General features: G+C 39.9%; 1 protein-coding gene and 1 long non-coding RNA gene across 4 annotated transcripts in view; one reads left to right on the top strand and one right to left on the bottom strand.

Moving 5' to 3' along the window:
- TAOK3 (TAO kinase 3) overlaps nucleotides 1-19,715 on the top strand; it is a 188,713-nt gene that overhangs the window by 98,705 nt on the left and 70,293 nt on the right. For all 3 annotated transcript variants that reach the window (XM_030220132.1, XM_030220130.1, XM_030220131.1), the window contains one exon: nucleotides 15,550-15,684. In XM_030220132.1, coding sequence (XP_030075992.1) covers nucleotides 15,550-15,684 — 135 coding nt within the window. The remainder of the gene's footprint in view (nucleotides 1-15,549; nucleotides 15,685-19,715) is intronic.
- On the bottom strand, nucleotides 549-19,542 carry LOC115481104. Its single transcript, XR_003943888.1, has 4 exons — nucleotides 19,531-19,542; nucleotides 9,921-9,928; nucleotides 4,597-4,603; nucleotides 549-629 (listed from the first exon to the last, which is right to left on the bottom strand). It is a non-coding gene; the product is annotated as an uncharacterized LOC115481104 (long non-coding RNA).

Consider the following 19,715-nt stretch of genomic DNA (forward strand, 5'->3'; position numbering starts at 1 on the left):
ACTAGGCTTTAGTGTTGGCAGTGGGATAAGCTTTCTTGAAGAAAAATGTCTTTAAGGATGTCTTGAAGAGCTGATGGTCATCTGACTCTTTCAGCTGCCTAGGTGTAGAGCATTCCAAGATTTCAGGCTGATGTATGAGAAGGAAGATGCAAAAAGTAATTTGTATTTAACATTCCTGCAACTGGGATAGTGTAGATTGAGGCAGGAACGAGCAGCCATAGAAGCATTTCTAGAAGGTAGATGTATCAAATCCAGCATGTAAGCAGGGGCTTCCCCATAAATTATCTTGTGGGTCAATGAACAGATTTTGAAGGTAATACGGTCTTTAATAGGAAGCCAGTGTAGATTAAAACGAAGAGGGGAAACATGGTCAAAGCGTGACTTGCCCAAGATTAGCCTTGCAGCAGTGTTTTGAGCTGTCTGGAGTTTCTTGAGGATATAATCTCGGCAACCTGCATAGATTGCACTGCAATTATCAATATGTGATAGGACCAACCAATGAATAAGGGTTCTAAAATGCTCTTTTGTGAGGAACTGCCTAATATGCTTCAACCTCCACATTGAATGGAACATTCTTTTTGTGATGAGTTTTGCTTGGTTGTCTAGTATCAAGTGATTATCCAACAAGACTCCCAGGACTTTCAGACAGAGATTGGAAAAGTGTGATCCTTAATGATGAGAGAGGTCGGGATAACTTTATTATGCTGCGACGAAAGGATTATACTCTGCGTTTTGTCTTTGTTGAGTTTGAATTGAAACGCATTAGCCCAGGAATCCATGATGGTAAAACTAGCCACTATTGAGTCGTGGACTTCAGCAAGCGTAGATCTGGCTGAGTATCTCAGGCATCTAGCATATTATTGGGCTTCTCTTGTAATTGTTAATCGGGTGATTTATTTACTCTGCTCCCATATCTGTTAAGGCAAAAGGTGTGGATTTGACCAAGATTTCCTATACCAAAGCAGTGGAGGCCCCATGCCAGGAAGCTAACAATGTAACAGTATAGCAGGATGATCAGCATGTATCTGGGACGGTTTGGCAATTAAAATTCAATGGAAGGTGTTTTATTGACTGCTGAATATAAAAGAAAAAGATAAGTAACCGATTAGTGAATAATCACACGGTTTCTTTGTGAAGTATTTGAGCAGATTAGCCATACTATTGTTAAGACGTTTTTCCCTATGATGATTTAGAGGACCTCCTTTATGTTGATGTTATCAACGATAGAGTGCTTCTCTAGATTTTGAGGCTTTTCCTCGATTTAAACAAATATATACATCAGAGATTTATGGATATCTATTGTGAAGATGAGGCTTCTGCTCCCACTCTCCAGCAGGCCTCACTGGCCTGTGGCCTCTGAACAGGCCTCCAAACAGTCTCTTCCCATCATCCTGAGCAATCCAACCTCAAGCTCCTGGGCCCCTTTCTCACTCAGGGTGAGCTGGTTCTCAGTATGCAGATTAGCATGTTATCCTTTCACGCTCAGGGTGACCTGGTTCTCCAGAGGCAAAATTAAACAGGTCTTACCAACAGCATATTCAGGCAATTCTTTATTCCAGCCCCTGGGCACAGTTCTTCTAGCTTAAATACTTTATACATTTACATATCTTCACACTGAGCCTCCCCACACAGATTCCTGGGATCAGCATTAACCTCAATACTTTGGGGACTTCTAACCCCAGGCTTTGCAGCCTGCTTCTCAGTACTGGGACACACAGCCCTACTTCTTCTTTGGACCACCAGTCCTTTCTTTGAACACACAGTTCCTCTAAGTACTGAGGCTACACAGTCCAACACTAATGCTTTAGGGACTTCTTACCCCAGCCTGTTTTCTTCCTTGAGCACACTGTCCACCACAAGTCCATAGGATTTAGCCAGTTCTTTCCAGGGGGATTCTCTTTCTTCAGCTATCAGCTCTCTTCCTTTTTCTTCCACCTCTCAGGTGGGGTATAAAGTGGTTAATTAGCTACACAGGACCCAGCCCATAACCTCCTACACCTGTGGACCTCCCAGGGCTCTCCCCGGTCCTAGCGACCTCCATCTAGTCTAGCACCCTCTAGTGGCCTACCCCGGATATCCTGGACATTTTTAGGGGAACAGCGCCATCTAGTGGCTTGCCCCAGCTAGGACAGCCTCTTATTTATCACATACCCCCACCCTTAAGCTAATTGCTTCTCACCCTCAGCAACCCTTTAAGTATTCTCCACTGAGGAGCAGCAATTCTACACAGGGGGGGCATACTCTTTGAGCCTGCAAATAGGTGGGAAAATGTGGGATATAAGTGTAACAAATAAATAATATTCCTCCTGATGATACTGGGCATAGTTTGGGATAGTCTTAAAGCCTTTCTAAGTGGGAGACTATTATGTTGTTGAGTAAACTTAAAAGAGAGAGGGCACAGCAGGATACGACTCTACAGCAGGATGTTTGTGAAGCTGAACGCCAAAGTGCTCAGAAAGCCACGCCGACATTGCTTCAGAAATTGGGCCACCTACATCAATCATTTCAATCACTCTGGGCTGAGAAAGTTGTGCATGGTCAGGCAAGTTTACTTTGAGGAGAGCAGTTCAGCCCATAAACTATAGGCACATCAGTTGAAAGCACAGTGATTGCAGTCATATGTCATGTCTCTTAAAATGGATATGGTAAAGGATACAAAATTAGAAAAAAATCTAAAACAAATGGTAAATTTATAGGAATATATATATATAACTATCAAAAATAAGGAGGAAAAGACGTCATAAAGACCATGATCCAATGATACTGAGGTTCAAATAGGAATATAGCCACAACATTGTGATTGGTCAGAACATAATCATTGGTTTAAAAAACCCTTCAAATATTGTTTGATAGCCTTAGTGATATCAAAAACTTTAAATCCCATTTGTAACGTCAACCAAACCAAAATATCAAAAAATGACAAAAAATAATAAAGGTCACACTTAACTTTGGGCGCACAACAGAGTGTCTTCGCTGTGTGAAGATTTGACAGCACCAACAATATATCAGCTTATAGTCGGATATATGGTGAATCCAGTCTTCAGGCAACAACTGTGCAACGCCTAGGTTCTCTCCTAAAGTAGGCTAAGGTCCTGACGGGGACCCGTTTTGCAAACAGCTTCTTCTGGAGACTTTGTCAAAGAATACCCTATTTAAAAGATTCAATAAACAAAACATCGAAAATTAACCTTTTTAAAAAACCCATTATTTGGCCTATACAAACTTACGTGTGCTGTGTTTTCGACTGGTTCAATTCCCGATAACAAGAACAAAGTGGCACCCATTATTTGAATAGAATGCTGTCAAGAACCAATCAGGTAATAATGACATCACTTAAATATTTAAATAAGACATAAACAACTGATTTCATGAAAACACAACCCATTGAAGTACAGTATTTAAGCCATCAGGTTCCAGGGTACTGAGACGATTTTTGGCGTTGCTTCTGCTGGAGTAATAATCTATTCCTATTTCCCCCATGGATATTCTGTTTGACATGAACAATGATCAAACATTTGAAGGAATCAATATTGCTTATAATGTGCCACTAGAGGCGCTCCAGTTTTCTTATTAGTGACACAAGATTTATGCTCACTTAATCTAATGGAAAAACAGAGAGTCTTTTTTCCAGTGTACAATTTGTCGCAGGGACATTGTAAGGCATATATGACATATTTGGTGTTACAAATAGTGGCACAACGCAATTGATAATTTTCCATCCTTACTTCATTTGATGGCAAAACTGCCAGACTCAAAATTTCTTTTAAATTGGAGTCTGTGGAATAGGCAGTTCTTAAAGATTATGTAGAAAAAATTGGATGAGTTTGTATGATATCCCAGTTTTTCTTAAATATTGACACCACTTCTTCCCCTCCCGTCTTATACCGTAGTACAAAAGTCTCAAAAGAGTTATCATGACGAACAGATGATTGGGTTTGCATTAAGTCTCTGTTATATTTTACTTGAATATATGAATTTCTTAATATAGGATAACCATATTTGGTCAGATTGGTAGCAAGTTCTTTAGCTTGGTGCTTATAGTCCTTAATGTCACTGCAAATTCTTCACTAACGTAAAAATTGTGAATAAGGTAAGCAGTTTTTCAACGCCCAAGGATGACAAGTGTGATATTGTAAGAAGCTGTTTCTATCTGTAGGTTTATGATAAACCTTAGTATGGAACCTGCCATCCAATAATGATACTGATATATCTAGAAAATGAATGTTATGTCCAGATGTTTCACTGGTAAATTGAATGGCCTCATCATAAGAATTTATCCACTTGACAAAGTCATCTAACTCTTGTGCATCTCCTAACCAGAGTAAAAAAAAAAATGTCATCAATATAACGTTTCCACATAAGGATTTTCTCTTTGAAAGGAGAACTAGCTAACCATTTGTTTTTTGTTTTCAAAATTGTTCATATACAAATTGGCTATGGTGGGAGCAAATGTAGCGCCCATAGCAACTCCAGCAATTTGTAAGGAAAATTCTTCTTGAAACAAAAACTTAATTGTTGCACAATGCCAACTTGGTCAATTCAAACAAAAATTCTGGTGGAACATCAACAGGTCTAGGTCAATCTTCCAATACATACCAGATGACTTCTAATGTTTTGAGATTGAGGGATTGAAGTATATAAAGATTTAATGTCCATAGTTGCCATTAGGATACTAGCATTTGACTTTACAGACATTTCTTGTAAAATTTGCAAGAAACGTTTGTTGTTGTTGACAAAAGATGTTGATGTAGAGACGTATGGTTTCAAAAAATAATCAGCAAGAGTGGACAGAGGTTCTGATAAAGAACCTCTAGATGACAAAATAGGATATTCTAGTGGTTTGTCCAATTACTTATGTATTTTGGGTAGCATATAGAGAACTGGAGTACGCAGATGTAAGGTATTCAAAAACCTAACTTCTTTTTTGGTCAAAAACCCATCTCTAAAGCTTCCTGTTTATGAACCTTAATTTCTTCTTGTAATTAACTGGATGGATCTATATCCAGTTTCACAAGTGTGTTGGTATCAGCCAATTGTGTCAAGTCGTCTTCTATATAGTCATTTCTATCCAGAATGACCACTGCTCCTCCTTTGTCAACTTTCTTGATAACAATGCCATGATTAGTTTTTAAATCATTCAAAGAATGTTTTTCACTTCTGGTTGAGCTATCATAATATCAATGTGTTCTGCAAAGGAACTTAATGTCCTTAAGTACTACTTCCCTAAAAATCTTGACAATAGGGTCTAATGGTTCTGGAGGGGTCCAGGTGGAACGAACTGGTATTCTTTAATGACCGTCAGTATGGTCTTTAGTAGAGAAAAATATCCGTAATTGCAACTGCCTGATAAATCATTCTAAATCAATATGAAATTGAAACTCATCAAAAGAAGCAGAAGGTACAAAGCATAAACCTTTTGATAACAATGAAAAATCAGCAGGATCTAAAGTAGTGGAGGAAAGATTGATGACCACTGAAGTTGTTTCTGAGATCTAGTCTGAGGGCGTGTGGGGCCTGACGGGCCCCACCATTGTCTCCTGTTGTGTCCTTCACCTCTCCAACCTCTGAACCAATGAGTCTGTAAAAAAAAGACTCTCCACTATCATTGCTGCTAGAACCGCTGTCACTTAATCCAGACTCTAAAGGATCTTCTAAACGCGTTCCTTTAGATCTAACTGGGGGCTTGTATTCTTTGGACATCCATAGGTGAACTTTATTGTCTGCATAATCCTTATCATCCCGTTCAGATTTCTTCAGTTTGTTTTCTAATGAATTCTCAAAAAATGTGCAAAGACTCCTTATCATGCTCCTTCTCGAATTCTAATGAAGAACTTTTGTCTCAGTTTCTTTAATTCATCATCAGGGGAGGTCTTTTCTGCTTCTAACACCATCTTACTTTTCTCAATAATAAGGAGCATTAAGTCCAGTGAGCACTTATTTAAGATCATATTCCATTGTGCTACAAATTGCTGATCTTCTCTTTAAAAAAAAAATCTGTGGAGCTTTAATAACACGTAGACCTCTTGGAATGCGTTTGACTTTACAATGCTCAATTAGAGCTGTATTGTTCAGTTCTAATTTAATGGCTGACTTAGATTTCATGTTCAAGGTCTCCCAATCAAAATGTCCTATGCCCAAGCCAGCTGTATCAAAGAAGGAACATGGTCCCAATAAAGCAGAAACTGAGTCTGCAGAAAAATTGAATTCTGTTTTCCAAGGTTCTGTCCTGTTTATGAAGATCTGTTATTAAGTCTCAACAACAACAAAATTTAGATCTGTTATACCATACGAAAATTAGAAAAAATTCTAAAACAAACAATGGTAAATTTATAGGAAAATACTGGAATATATATATAACTTTTTCAAAAATAAGGAGAAAAAAAAGACCTCATAAAGACCATGATCAGCGATACTGAGGCTCAAATTTGAATATAGCCACTTAACATTGTGATCGGTCAGAACATAATCATCGGCCTAAAAAAACTCCAAATAATGTTTGATAGGCTTTAATAATATCAAAAACTTTAATTCCCATTTGTAACGTCTACCAAACAAATAATATATCAAAAAATGATAAAAAAAAATATAAGGTCATGCTTAACTTTGAGTGCCCATGGTCTTTATGAGGTCTTTTCCTCCTTATTTTTTTAAAAAGTTATATATATTCCTATATTTTGCTATAAATTTACCATTGTTTTAGATTTTTTTCTAATTTTGTAACGGATACAGTGAGCCAACTAAGCTGAAGGAGTGTTTTCTTGAATTCTGTCAGCACTTGTATTCCTCCTGAGATATACAGGCTTTTCAATTTGAGATGCAGCAGTATCTGCTGACAGCTCGCCTACCTGGTCTTACACAATCACAAAGAGAAGTCTTAGATGCTGATATTCAGGTTGAGGAGATTTGCACAGCTGTAAAACATTTTAAGCCTGGTAAATCTCCTGGCTTAGATGGCCTGACCTGCAGATTTTATAGAATTTTTGCTGGGCTGTTGGCCAAGGATACATTAAGGGCGGGAATTACTGTGTTAAAGATGTGAGGCTTTGCAGTTCATATAGGCTGATTTTCCTCCTCAACTTGGATGTTAAGCTGTTAGCTAGTATTTTGGCTAAGTGATTAAATGAGTATATTCCGGGCCTTATTGGAGAAGACCAATGTAGTTTTATACCTCAGAGATCCACTGGTGTTAATGTCAGGCAGCAAATACAACTAAACTCTTCCACTAAACACACTCAAACACCTATGATCCTATTGACCATAGATGTCGAAAAGGCGTTTGTGTCGAATGGCCTTTTATAATGGAGGTTTTGGACACCATGGGTTTTGGCCCACAGTTTAAAGCCTGGATCTTCTTTATATTCTGCACCCGGGGTACAAATTCAGGTTATGGTGGCTACTTTGAGGCCTTTTCCCTGGGAATGGGACTAGGCAGAGGTGCCCGTTATCACCACTTCTTTTTGCACTGTAGAGCTCTTGGCTGCAAATATCCGACTTGCCCCTGAAGTTAAAGCATACGATGTAGTAAATTTAAAACAAATCGGAGAACAATTTCTTCACCCAATGCATAATTAAACTCTAGAATTTGTTGCCGGAGAACGTGGTGAAGGCGGTTAGCTTAGCAGAGTTTTAAAAGGGGTTAGACGGTTTCCTAAAGGACAAGTCCATAAACCACTACTAAATGGACTTGGGAAAAATCCACAATTCCAGGAATAACATGTATAGAATGTTTGTACGTTTGGGAAGCTTGCCAGGTGCCCTTGACCTGGATTGGCTGCTGTCGTGGACAGGATGCTGGGCTCGATGGACCCTTGGTCTTTTCCCAGTGTGACATTACTAATGTACTTATGTACTTTTTAAGATTTCACTTTTCACTGATGATATTTTATTAACTGTGACTGAAAAGATAAAAAGGCAACAGTCTACTTGCTATAGTAAATATAGAATAAAAAGCAGACTGATAAAAAAAGGTTAAAAATATACAAATGTACTTTATTGAAACAGAACTCAGAGGTAGAGATAAAAACAATACCCGATGTGGCCACGTCATTTTCTTGATTTAAGCCAAAAGGTTTCACTGTATTGAATTCATATAATTAAAAAATTTTTTTAAACGAATATGTAAATCACTACTGTCTTATGAAATGTACTCAAGAAAATGACTACACAGAAATATTTTATAAGACAGTAGTGATTAACATATTCTGTTTGTTTGGTTTTTTTAATTAAAAATTTTTTTTTTTAAATGTCATCTTTTTAGGTGTGATCCAACTTGTGATTAGATGTTTAGATGGCATTGAGTAATATATACTGATGGTCAGGAAAAGAAGTTGAGAGTGGCGTTAGGTGAAACGTTATATGTAATGTCATGACGTCCTTAAATTTGTTTATAACTTAGTTTTTCCAGATTGCTACTGATATTAAAGAACTATTTAAGGGACTATTTGTGAAATTATGCTATGATGCTATTTTGTTTGAGTTTCTATTCGATGACGGTTGACAACCTTTGACCTTTCGGTGAGTCTTCATATTGAGTGACATAGTACATACGGTAACGCTGACACACAGCATTATGAAGTGCTGAAAGCCAAGTACCGAGACAAAAACGCAGTAAGTGATTGCTCTATCGATACTTCTGATGTTAAGATCCTTTTTAGTCTGGCTTAGGGAATGGAGTTTATTTTGTTTCTCTAGCAGATGATTCATCACGATGGACTTAGTGGTTTAAAGATAGGATTAGATCTGAGCAGTTTGTGTGAGTCAAAACAAAGATAGCGGGAAGATCATTTTACATGAAAAATTGTCTGTGGAGTTATTTACAAATATAGGCTTTGTATCTCATGTTTGATCTATTCTTACTGTACACCGCCTTGAGTGAATTCATTCAAAAGGCGGTAAGTAAATTCTAATAAATAAATATCTGGCAAAGTAATCTATATCTATAGAGAGTTAAGCTGTGAGACTTGCGGTTCTTCCGTTCCTTGAATAATACTTTAGGCTATTTATTTATTTAAATATTTTTAAAGACATTATGAGGCATATTTTCAAAGCACTTTGGGAGGCTAAGTTCCATAGGTTTCTATGGAACTTTGGGAGGCTAAGTGCTTTGAAAATGAGCCTCTATGTCTACATTGGTGAATTTGGTCTTTTTTGCGTGTCATTAATGTGAGACAATCAGAATGTGGTATATGACACTCAGGCGTCCCGACAGATGAAAAATGATCTTTCAGTATGCACTTTGTCAAAGTCCAAATAAGGTTTCTGATTAAGTAAGTATAGGCATTATGAGAGTGTAAACGCCATGACATTAGAAATTCTTTTTTATTAGTGGTATATATTAGTAATATAGCGAGTATTGATAAATAAATAGAAGAAGACTGATGTAGTTTGACACATAAGATGTGTGCGTCCGGTTGCTTTCCGTTTCTTTTTCTCAGACTTTACATATGAGATACAGGTGATTACCGATAACTGATGGATTGTTTATTATATCTTCTCACTTCTAGGAGGTTTTGATATTTTTTGAGGGATGTATTACTACATCTCCTCTTTTTAGGTATGTACATCTAATTAAGAGGATTTTTTGAAATATACTCACAAATATCAGTCTGTGGCTGTTCTACTGTCCAGTCAGCCTTGCACGGTCGTTGGCAAATTCTCGAACGGGGCATTGGGTTTTGGCTGCATTCAGGCATCTCTGCTGTGACGCACTGCGTGTTGAGCGCAATGCCCCATCACTGCTGCAGCTTCAGTTCTGCAGGTTAGACAAATCTCCAGCTCTTTCAGTGAGGCGTTTCTCCTCCTCTGTCTGTTCCTTGCAGCTTCTTCTCTGCCAGGGATGTGCAACTCCTTTCCTTTCCGCGGCCCATTGGTTGCTGGTGAGAAGCCTCTCCATTTCTGGCGTTTCAATACATCCATGCTACTTTTGTGGCTTGATGGCGTGTCTGCAGCATGGCGACTTGGCTCTTCTCTTTTCTTTTTCTTAGCTCTGTTCTTTGGTCCCTATGTCCAGAGCGATCTGGTTGAGGAGTACTCCCTTTCTGCAGTTGAACCTTGGTACGCTGCTGCCCGCTCTTTGTTATTCTACTGAAGAGTCGGGTGCATTCATGTTAGTTGGTTCTCTCGACTCTTCGTTGGAGTCTTTCCTTGTTTGGTGGAATTTGATTCCCACCCTAGGTGTGGGGTCCAGGTGGTTTCCGGGCCTTGCTTTCTTTTCTTCTATGAAATTTGGCACCCCATTTTGGGGCTGCATACTCCTTAGTATTCGATAGGGTCGCTTCCTCCAACCATCTTGGACTCGGGGTGGACTGGCGGTCCTGGGAGTTAGTCTACCCGGATCAGGAGAAGTGGATCCAGGTGTATGAGAGAATGTTCTCCTTTTCTGTAGATGTGACTGTTACTTTCCTTTCTAAGGAGGTTTCTTTTGTCATTGGCATCTTTGCTGCTGCTTTTGCTTCTCTCAGGACAGAGGTACTTAGTTTTTCTTTTGTTCAGGACATTTTTTTTACACGTCCTGCAGCTTAGGTACCTTTTCTAGTGACACTTTGTTCCGTTTTGGTAGCCTGGTTGTTTGGAGGTTCGGGTAATTTTCTGCTGCTGGGTTTTTTCCCTGTGTGTATAGGTTTGCTTTTTTTTTTTTTTTTTTCTTCAACCTTCTGCGTTCTTCTTCAATTTCTCCTGCCCTCTTTGGGGAGCTGCTTTGCTACGCCCCATTAGTCTGGACTGGTCTTTTATAGATGACCAGGAAGAAAAATTATGTTAGCTGATAATTTTCTTTCCTTTCCTTTAATCATACTAGACCAGTCCAGTTGCCCTCCCTGGCAAATATCTTTTAGAGAAGTGTTTCCTTTATGTCTCCCTTGATGTTCCGTGGTTTTGCGATACAGTGGGACTTCCTGCGGTGCTGCCTAGTTCATCTCCTTTATTTAATCTCCTACCACTTGTTGTGCCAGTTCTGTATGACTCCTGTTGCTTGGGGACCACAGAGTTCTTCCCCCGGACTCGGGGGTGAATCTGTATGTGCTTGGGCAAGCTCAGTATGCTGCTTTGCTTCCCACTCGCTTTACTGTTAGGGGAGGTTGCAGTTGCCTTTGGCCAAGTGGGAGCGGTGAGGTTCCGCACCTTGTCGCCAAGAGTTTGCCCGTTTGGTATTAACTGTGTTTTCTTCTAGACCTCAGGGCACCATTGCTTGGCTATTCGAAATACTGCACATTCCAGGCTGCACAATACCCTTAAGGGGCGGATTACTTGGAACTGTTTTCTCCATCTCCTACAGGTGAATGGACACAACCCATTAGTCTGGACTGGTCTGGTATGATTAAAGACAAGAAAATTATCAGATAACATAGTTTGTCCATACATATCTAAGAAAGATCTTCACCAATACTTTACCAGCAGACTGTTCAATGTGAGTTCACATTTTGAACTTGAGCTTGTTTTCAGGATAATGTGCAATATAAATGTCACAAATAATAGCAAGTAGCACTTATATGCTCCCTGTAAATAGACATGAACATTAAAAACAATAAATGAAATGACTGGATTTGCAAATCACAAAACATGTGTAAAACAAAATGCCAAAAATTGCCACAAAACGCATGGTAACATCTACAAAAAAATGTATTCTTAAAAATTATAGTTTAACAAAACAGAAAATAGTACAGTTGTATTTGCAAAAGATCAGAACGGCTTCTTGACTGTCTCGATCACTGTATCAGCTAAGGTTCAACATATAACCACAGCGCATCAGAACAAAAAAAAAAAAAACGTTAAAAACAAAAACTAGAGGTTTTTATGTTACCATTAAAAAAAAATAGTTCATTTAAAAAAGTGCCTTAGAGATGATTTGCACTTCGGGTCTTTTCTGTTTTTTAATGAACTAATTATTTTTTTCTGGTAACTGCAAAACCAAGTTTTCGTTTAATGTTTTTGTTCTCATGTGCTGTGGTTATATTATATGCCACCAATTTTCAGACCATTCTTCAAGTTTCCCCAGATCCTTCCTTCCTTATGCTATCCACTCCCTCCAGGATGTCCACCCTATTACAGAGTTTGGTATCATCCGCAAAGAGACCAACCTTACCAGACTGCCCTTCCATGATATCACTCGCAAAGATGTTAAGAGCTGGCCCAAGGACCGACCCCTGTGGTACACCACTTGTAACATCCTTTTCCTCAAAGCAAACTCCGTTTACTGCTACACTCTGACTAGGTTAAAAATTAGTTAAATGGAAGGAGACGGTCACTTTAGGTCCCATTCCAAGGGCACTCAATTTATTTATCAGTCGCCTATGTGGAACTGTGTCAAAGGCTTTGCTAAAATCGATGTACACCACATCTAGCGCCCCTCCTACGTTCAGCTGTTTGGTTACCCAAAGAAGTCAACTCAGATTCATCTGACAAGATATAATATTTACAGTGTTGAATATTCATAGTAAGAGTCGCTCCTGTCTGAGTCCTGGGAGTTAGTGCTCTTATGCTACAGCAGGTTTGCCTCGTCAGCTCAATGTCCTTTATATTTTACAGTGTGCCTGGCAGTGGAGAAAGCTCCACTCTTACCCCTTCTATGGCCACAAGGTACAGAATGTGTGCAGAAGTTGAGGTGCAGGATACATATCAGGATTCTTTCCCACCCTAACTTCTATCCTATGTAGAAGACTTGGTAAATGATGCCATCAAATAATTTGTAATGTTAGTTTTACTGAATAGTTGAAACTGGTTGGGAGGTTCTTCGCCAGGGCTGCCGAGAGACAAAGTTGGGTCCGGGGCAAATAATCTTAAGGGCCCTGCCATCTCTATCCCTCTCCTCCGCCCCGACCGCCTGCTTTCTGCTATCTCTATCCCTCTCCCCCCTGCCTGCTTTCTGCCATCTCTATCCCTCTCTGCATCCTTTACCCTTCTTCCTGCTCCCTTGATCCGGTATCGCCGTCATCCTTGCTTCCTCCCCTTTGGCGGTCCTCCATCGTTTCTGCGGGCTGCTGGCAGCATCAATAAGGAGAGCAAGCTGCCTCTAACTGGCCCTGGAAGCATTTCTTCTCCTGTGTCTGATCTATGCAAACACAGGAAGTTGTGTCAGAACAGGCAGGACACAGCAGAGGGAACTCTTCCAGGGCCAGCCAGAGGCAGCTTGCTCTCATTATTGACGGTACTGGCAGCCTGCAGAAACAATGGAGGATCACTGAAGGGGAAGAGGGAAGGACTGCAGTGATTTCGGACTGTGGAAGGCACACCTAGGTTTTTATGGCCGGCATCGGGCTGTCCTTGGAGGCCGGACCCTCCCCCTTGGCGACCCTGTTCTTCACTGCACAGAATGCCTCAGAGACATCTTCTGTAGCCTTTATAGTCAATTAAAGCACATCTTCACCACCCCCCTAAAAATTAAGTCGCACTTCATCTTTACTGATAATGCAACCAGTCTGAGGTCTACTCTCCCCAGAGAGATTCATCAGGAGAGAAAACAACTACCAATGCTTTAGGAAGAAGTTAAAAACCTTTTTGTTCACAAAACCTACCATATGAGTATCGATCTCTGAGAGATCCCACCGAGTCACACTCGGACAACTGTCACAATCCCCTCATAGCCCACCACCCCTAATCTCGAACACCCCGCATTGTAATAATCAAGTAACTAATAAATGTAAACTGCACTGAACCCTGATAGGGGGATTTTAGCTGTATATAACAGCTAATTTGAATTGTATTGTATGGTTTTGATGTAGCTTTCAGTTCATATATTCACCAGTCTGTTTACCTGTAGGATTCTGTATTTATCTTGTCCATCCCACTGCACTTGTTTGTGGATTAATCCAGCTTTCTTCTAGCTAGACTAATCCACAAGTAAGTATTTCTGCTGGTTTACTGATTTACCTTTCTAATCTGCATGTTACAGGTTTTATGCTGCAAAATGTTTAATTTATTTTTTTTGTAAATGAAAAGATGACCTAAAGACCTCTTCCTCAGAGAAACATGTTCTCTTTCCTTGTTGGTCATATCTACTGTTCCTGCTTTTACCTCATCTGGAGCTTCCATTTCTTAAAATGAGCAATTAAATTGAAAATTCAGATCTATTTGAAGATAACACCCTGAATACTCAGAGGGAGTCTTTTACTAAGGCGCGCTGGCATTTTTGGCGCACGCTAAACGCTAGAGATGCCCAAGTATTCCAGTGGGCGTCTCTAGGGTTTAGGGCACGCTAAAAACGCCAGCTTGCCTTAGTAAAAGACCCCTTAACTTCTTTCTCCAGTTTTAGCTAGACTAATAAACTGAGGAGCAACCGGTCTGGCAAAGTACAGGAAGTCCTGCACAGGCTGACGAGATTTGCCTTCAGCTCCAGCCCACAGTTGAGCTACCTAGGCCCATCTCTATCTCACTACACTGCTATTAAGAAAACACTAAAATGATATATTCAGGGCCAGATGTATGCATATTTTGGCCCCTAAATAGCAACATTTTAAGAGCCCCTCCCCCCTTGATTAAATAGGAAGTACATTTAATATTTGATTTAAAAATAAATTATAAAACAACCAATAATAACCTATAATTGTTATTTTATTATAATTATTTACAAATGCATCTAATTGTTTTTTTAGTGACAAGTGAGACCCCTTGTAATGTAAGGGCTTCAGCTATAGCTTATCTAGCTTATAGGAAAAGCCTACCCTAGCAATCTTGGGGAGTGTAATATCTTTTCTAGCCTTGGAGTAAACATTGAAGTCTGTTGTTCCTTTTAAGTGGCAATGAGTTAACAGGTTTCTGAAGTTGATGGTGACAGGATGTGTGTTCTTTCTAGACATGCAGAGAGGCAATACATTTACCTAAAATAGATTGGATGTATACTCAGGAAGTGATGGCCCAGTTAAGTGATAGGCAGAAATTTCCAAGATATACTGTGGAGTGTAAAGGAGCATTGTCTCTTTAAATATATATCTATAAATTCCTCTGTGAGGCTGGAAAGTGCTAGAACAGTGTATGATCATGACTGTAAAGCAGGATTCCTCAGTGGCTGCTACTGAGTCTTTCTAGCATGGGAATACTCGGGCCATGCAATTGTACTCCGGCAGGATTTACAAGCAGCGCTGGGCACAGCTTCAGAATTACAGAGCTCAGTAAAAAAAAAAAAAAAAAAATTTGATTTGAAAAGAAAGTGACCAATACGAGTGATTCAAAGGTGTCTTTCTGTTAGAGGAAAAAGCTTCTCCTTTATGACAGATCAGAATGCAGTATTTAAGAAACGATTTTTAAATTAATCAGGACCTGTTTAACCATGCTTCTCCACATGTAAATCTTTTTTTTTTTTCCTATGTATAATTCTGAAGATAAAAATCTGCCAGGAATTTAGGAGGCATCTCACTACTGATCAGCTGACATTGCTAACAGAGGGCTGCAATGTGCTGCTTATTCATTTTGTACTGTGGGAGCTGCAAGGACTGAGCTGAGAAGCTAAACTATGCATTTCAAAGTGCAGTGCTTGAGCAGAAAGAGGGCTGAGAGAGAGGCAGCCGGAGAGGGCAGAGCACAGCTGGACTTTCTCCTTGTTTTTATCCATTTCTGCAGGATCATGTATTCATAAGGGATGAGGTGGGTCACAGAGATCCCAGGCCTGAGCCGCGGCCTACCCCATCAGTCCAGAATCGGGCCCTCCACTACCGGAACCGAGAGCGCTTCGCTACAATCAAATCAGCTTCTTTGGTAAGCAAATCTGTCCCATCCCTCCCTTTAAAATCCCCCTTTCTATGAAAGGGGGATGGGTAAGCGGGGGAGAGGGGTGTTAATTTCTCTTTTATGTGGGTTTTTATCCCTCTCATGCTTTTATAGTTGTTGGCATAGCAACTAGATATTGCAATGAGGGGAATTTAATTCTGTGTATGGAATGCAAAAATGTCTCTATACTGTATCGTTTTCATGCATGCAGATCTGTGAGTATGCCTGTACGTGTATATGTCTGTATTTAAGGTGAGATGTGTTTCCTGGATGACTTGTAGAAGCAGTTTGTATGGGGACTGCTTAATTTAGGGGTATCTTGAATGTGTGCATAAATGAATATAGATGGAATGTATATGTATGCATGTGTGTCTTTATTGGAACAGTAAATTCTGACAGAGCTGACCATAACAAAGAGATTGCCTGTGATGTTTGTATTCATTTAATTTCAGACAATAGTCCTTGCATTTGGTGGCTGCAAGCCTTATTTGATAAATTACTAGACTTAAAAAAATATATTGAACCAATTGTGAGAGGAGAGGAGAGGATTAGGACTACAAAATGGGGGTGGGGACAGTTCAGCTTTTTCACTGTTGCAAATTCTAGTGATGGCTGGATGCCCTTGCAGCACAAAGGGGTGTGTGCTGGAAGTTTGCTTTATTACGTCCTCTCATGCCCCCACCTCCTTGCCTCTGCACACAATACAGCTTACATCATTTTATGTTTAGTCCGTGGAGCTGCTGCTTTTTGTGATTTTGATTTTTTTTTTAATAATAGAAGTACACTTATCAAAGTATCTGGGATATCATTGGTACATTTTGCTGCTAACCAGGCATAGCCTGATCAGCTCCCAGCTTTGTTTCATGTAAATCATTTTTCCCCTTTCTTTTCCAATCTCTTCCACAGTTTACTAGATTGTGAAATAAATAGGCTAGTTTATTTCTTTCAACTAGACATGCAAGTAAGTAAGTTGGCCTAGTGCAGAAAGGGAGGGCAGTTTGTATGTGGTAAAGGTAGAGCTGTTTGTGTACTTAATTATAAAATGGACACAGATATGTACAGAAAAATGTATGCACATATTCTGAGTTTCTGAACCCTTGAGTTAATCCTGAAGTATTTTGCAAAAATATACATTCTTATACATAGACTTTAAATATTTAAGGCCTAGCATTATTAGTTAATCTGCAGGACTAGCATGTTAGGTGTATAGGGGACATATTTAAATGTAATGGAAAAGTACTTTGACCTTTTGAACTCATAAATTGGGTGAGATGAGATTAACATGAGAGGTATTCTGTTACAGTACTTTTATATCCCAATGTAAGAGAAATTATTATTAGGGGCCTCAATTTTAACACCGCACTAACCATTATCTTACTCCGCTACACATGTAACTGGTGCTATTCCATAACACGTGTGCATCCTGTATAGAATGAGGGGTAAGTGTGTCTTTGTGTGTTTTCTAACTGTTGGAACCTTTTAACACTGGCTTGTGGAAGACCCCACTAAAGGGAATTACAGTAGTCCAGTCTACTGATTGCTGTTGACTAAACAAGTAAAACCAGATTTATAAACGTCACAAGAGTGTCATTTAGTTTTATTTTTTTTTTAATTTGAAAAATAATTTTTTATTAAACACTCCATCAATAATATAATATACACACATTCAGCCAACTGGCTGCACAGTTATACAAACAAAGTGAACTTCAATTCAACCAATTTTGAAAGTTAGGTGATTTTCTCCCCTACCTCCCACCCCTCCCCCCCTCCCCCCTCTCCACCCCCACCTTCTCTTTTATGGCTGAATCCCCTGTGCATTAATAGCAGTGGTCCATAAATGTTCTAAATGCATCCACTCCGTCACATCAGGCTTATACCTACCCAACCTTTTGTCAGTCAGTGGCAGTCCCACTATGTTCCGGAGTCTCGTTTTCCACTCCGAGATTGTTGGACCCACTCTTTGCTTCCAGTGGGCAGCTATCTCCAGCTTTGCAGCTGCCAAACACAGTCTTTTTAGCCGCTTCTGCCACTTCTTGCCCGTGTCATTTAGTTTTAATAAGGTCCTCTTGGCTCTAATCTTAGACTTCATTATCAGCAAAGAGTCGAATTTAATTCCTTTTTTTTTTTATGCACACAATGACAAGTTGTAGCTACATGTAACATATTTGAAAAAACTCCACATGCAGTATAAGGAAAACCAACAGGTCCATATAAATGATCTGCATCCACATCGAGCTGTGTGCTGCTACAACATTCTACATTGCGTTTTATTTATTCCAGAAACTCCCCCAGTCATACATTCTTGTACTCCCGCAAACTCACCATCCAAAGCCTCATCAATCATACTCCCCCCCCCCCACCCCCCATTCAGCCCAACATTCGCCTTCGTCAACCTTCCCCATCTCCATCCTTAGGTAAGTATAGTTAAACACTCCGCCCACAACATAGCATAAGCTCTGGTATTTGACTTGGTGGCCTTTGAGTAAAGTTGCTTCTCATATGTGCCCACCTCCCGCATTCTCGTCTTCCATACTGCCCCTAATGCACCTTCTTCAGCAGTCCAGAAATATAAAATGGTTTTCTTTACCAGCAACAAGGTGACATATATCAACCTCCTATAAGGTTGTGTTAGGCCCTGCTTAATTAAAAGGGATTGGTCTCCTAACAACAAAGTTGCATAGTCCCACTCCAATGTCTGTCGCACAACAGTGTTGATCACCTGTATGGCGTCATTCCACAGCGTCAGTGCCGGGCACTCTAAATAGGAGTGTAGCAGCGTTCCCCCCCCCCCCCCCATGGCATTTAATGCAGCGATCATCCTCCCACAGTCCTAGTTGTACCCCCTTAGCCCTAGAGATGTGTGCCCTATCGAATTTAATTCCTAAGCTAATCATGTCTTCTACCAACTGACATCAGCTGAATTTCTAGTGGTATATCATTTCTAAACAGCCATAATACCCAAATCTTGTAACCAGAAGAGAAGCTGGTCTTGAGGGATCTTGCAGAAAGGTCCAGTTGGATTCCAGCTTTGACCAGCATATAGAACCATTACAGTCAATAGAACTATCTTGGTACTATGACTGGATTGAACCACCCGAGCTGCAAGGGATGCAGTGAGTCTTCTCCAAATAATCGCCAGATCTAAAACTACTTTTTCTAGGACCGTCATTAAAATCTGCACTTGGAGGTGGTGATATACCAACTTCACTCCCCCACCTTTTAAAATTGAACTGTTCACTGTTTTCTTTAAATCACATGAGACTGCCTCCTTCAATAGGAATCGATTAATCATATGGTTCATAACGACACGTCCTTGACTGAGTGGAGGAGTAGCCAAGGGGTTAGTTCAGTGGGCTTTGATCCTGAGGAACTGGGTTTAATTCCCACTGCAGCCCCAGGTACAAAATAAGTACCTGTATATAATATGTAAACTGCTTTGATTGCAACCACAGAAAGGGTGGTATTTCAAGTCCCATCCCCTTCCCTTCAAGGGATGGAGGTAACTCTTCCAGTTGGCACACAGTGAATTGTATAGCTTCCAGGGCTTTAGTTATCACTGTAGAGCAAAATGTAACCTCAGCCTAACTTGTCAGCAACCTTCTAAGACCATCAGTTAACTGTATGTTCTCTAGTTTTGCTTATTTTTCTATTAAGTCAGTAACATAGTAGCAGATGGCAGATAAAGACAAGTATGATCCATCTATAACCTACAGGTTACCTCCTCTATGTTTAGGATTGTGCCTGCCTCTCCGGGCAAATTACACCCCTCTTTCATTTATTTCCTTTTGATACCATCCTGATGCTAAATAGAGATCTGTTGTGTTTATCCCGTACCTTTTTGAGTTCTGCTATTGTTATCCCAACCATTTCACCAGGAGGACATTCCAGGCATCTGCCACCCTTTTGGTGAAAAAGTATTTCCTGATGTTGCTTCTAATCTTAATTCCTTGCAGTTTCATTTCACATTCTCCAATTGTATAGTTTCCCTTTCTTTGAAAAAGGTTTATCTGCTTATTTAA

This window comes from Microcaecilia unicolor, chromosome 11 (genome assembly GCF_901765095.1).
Source record: "Microcaecilia unicolor chromosome 11, aMicUni1.1, whole genome shotgun sequence".
NCBI classification, from domain to species: domain Eukaryota; kingdom Metazoa; phylum Chordata; class Amphibia; order Gymnophiona; family Siphonopidae; genus Microcaecilia; species Microcaecilia unicolor.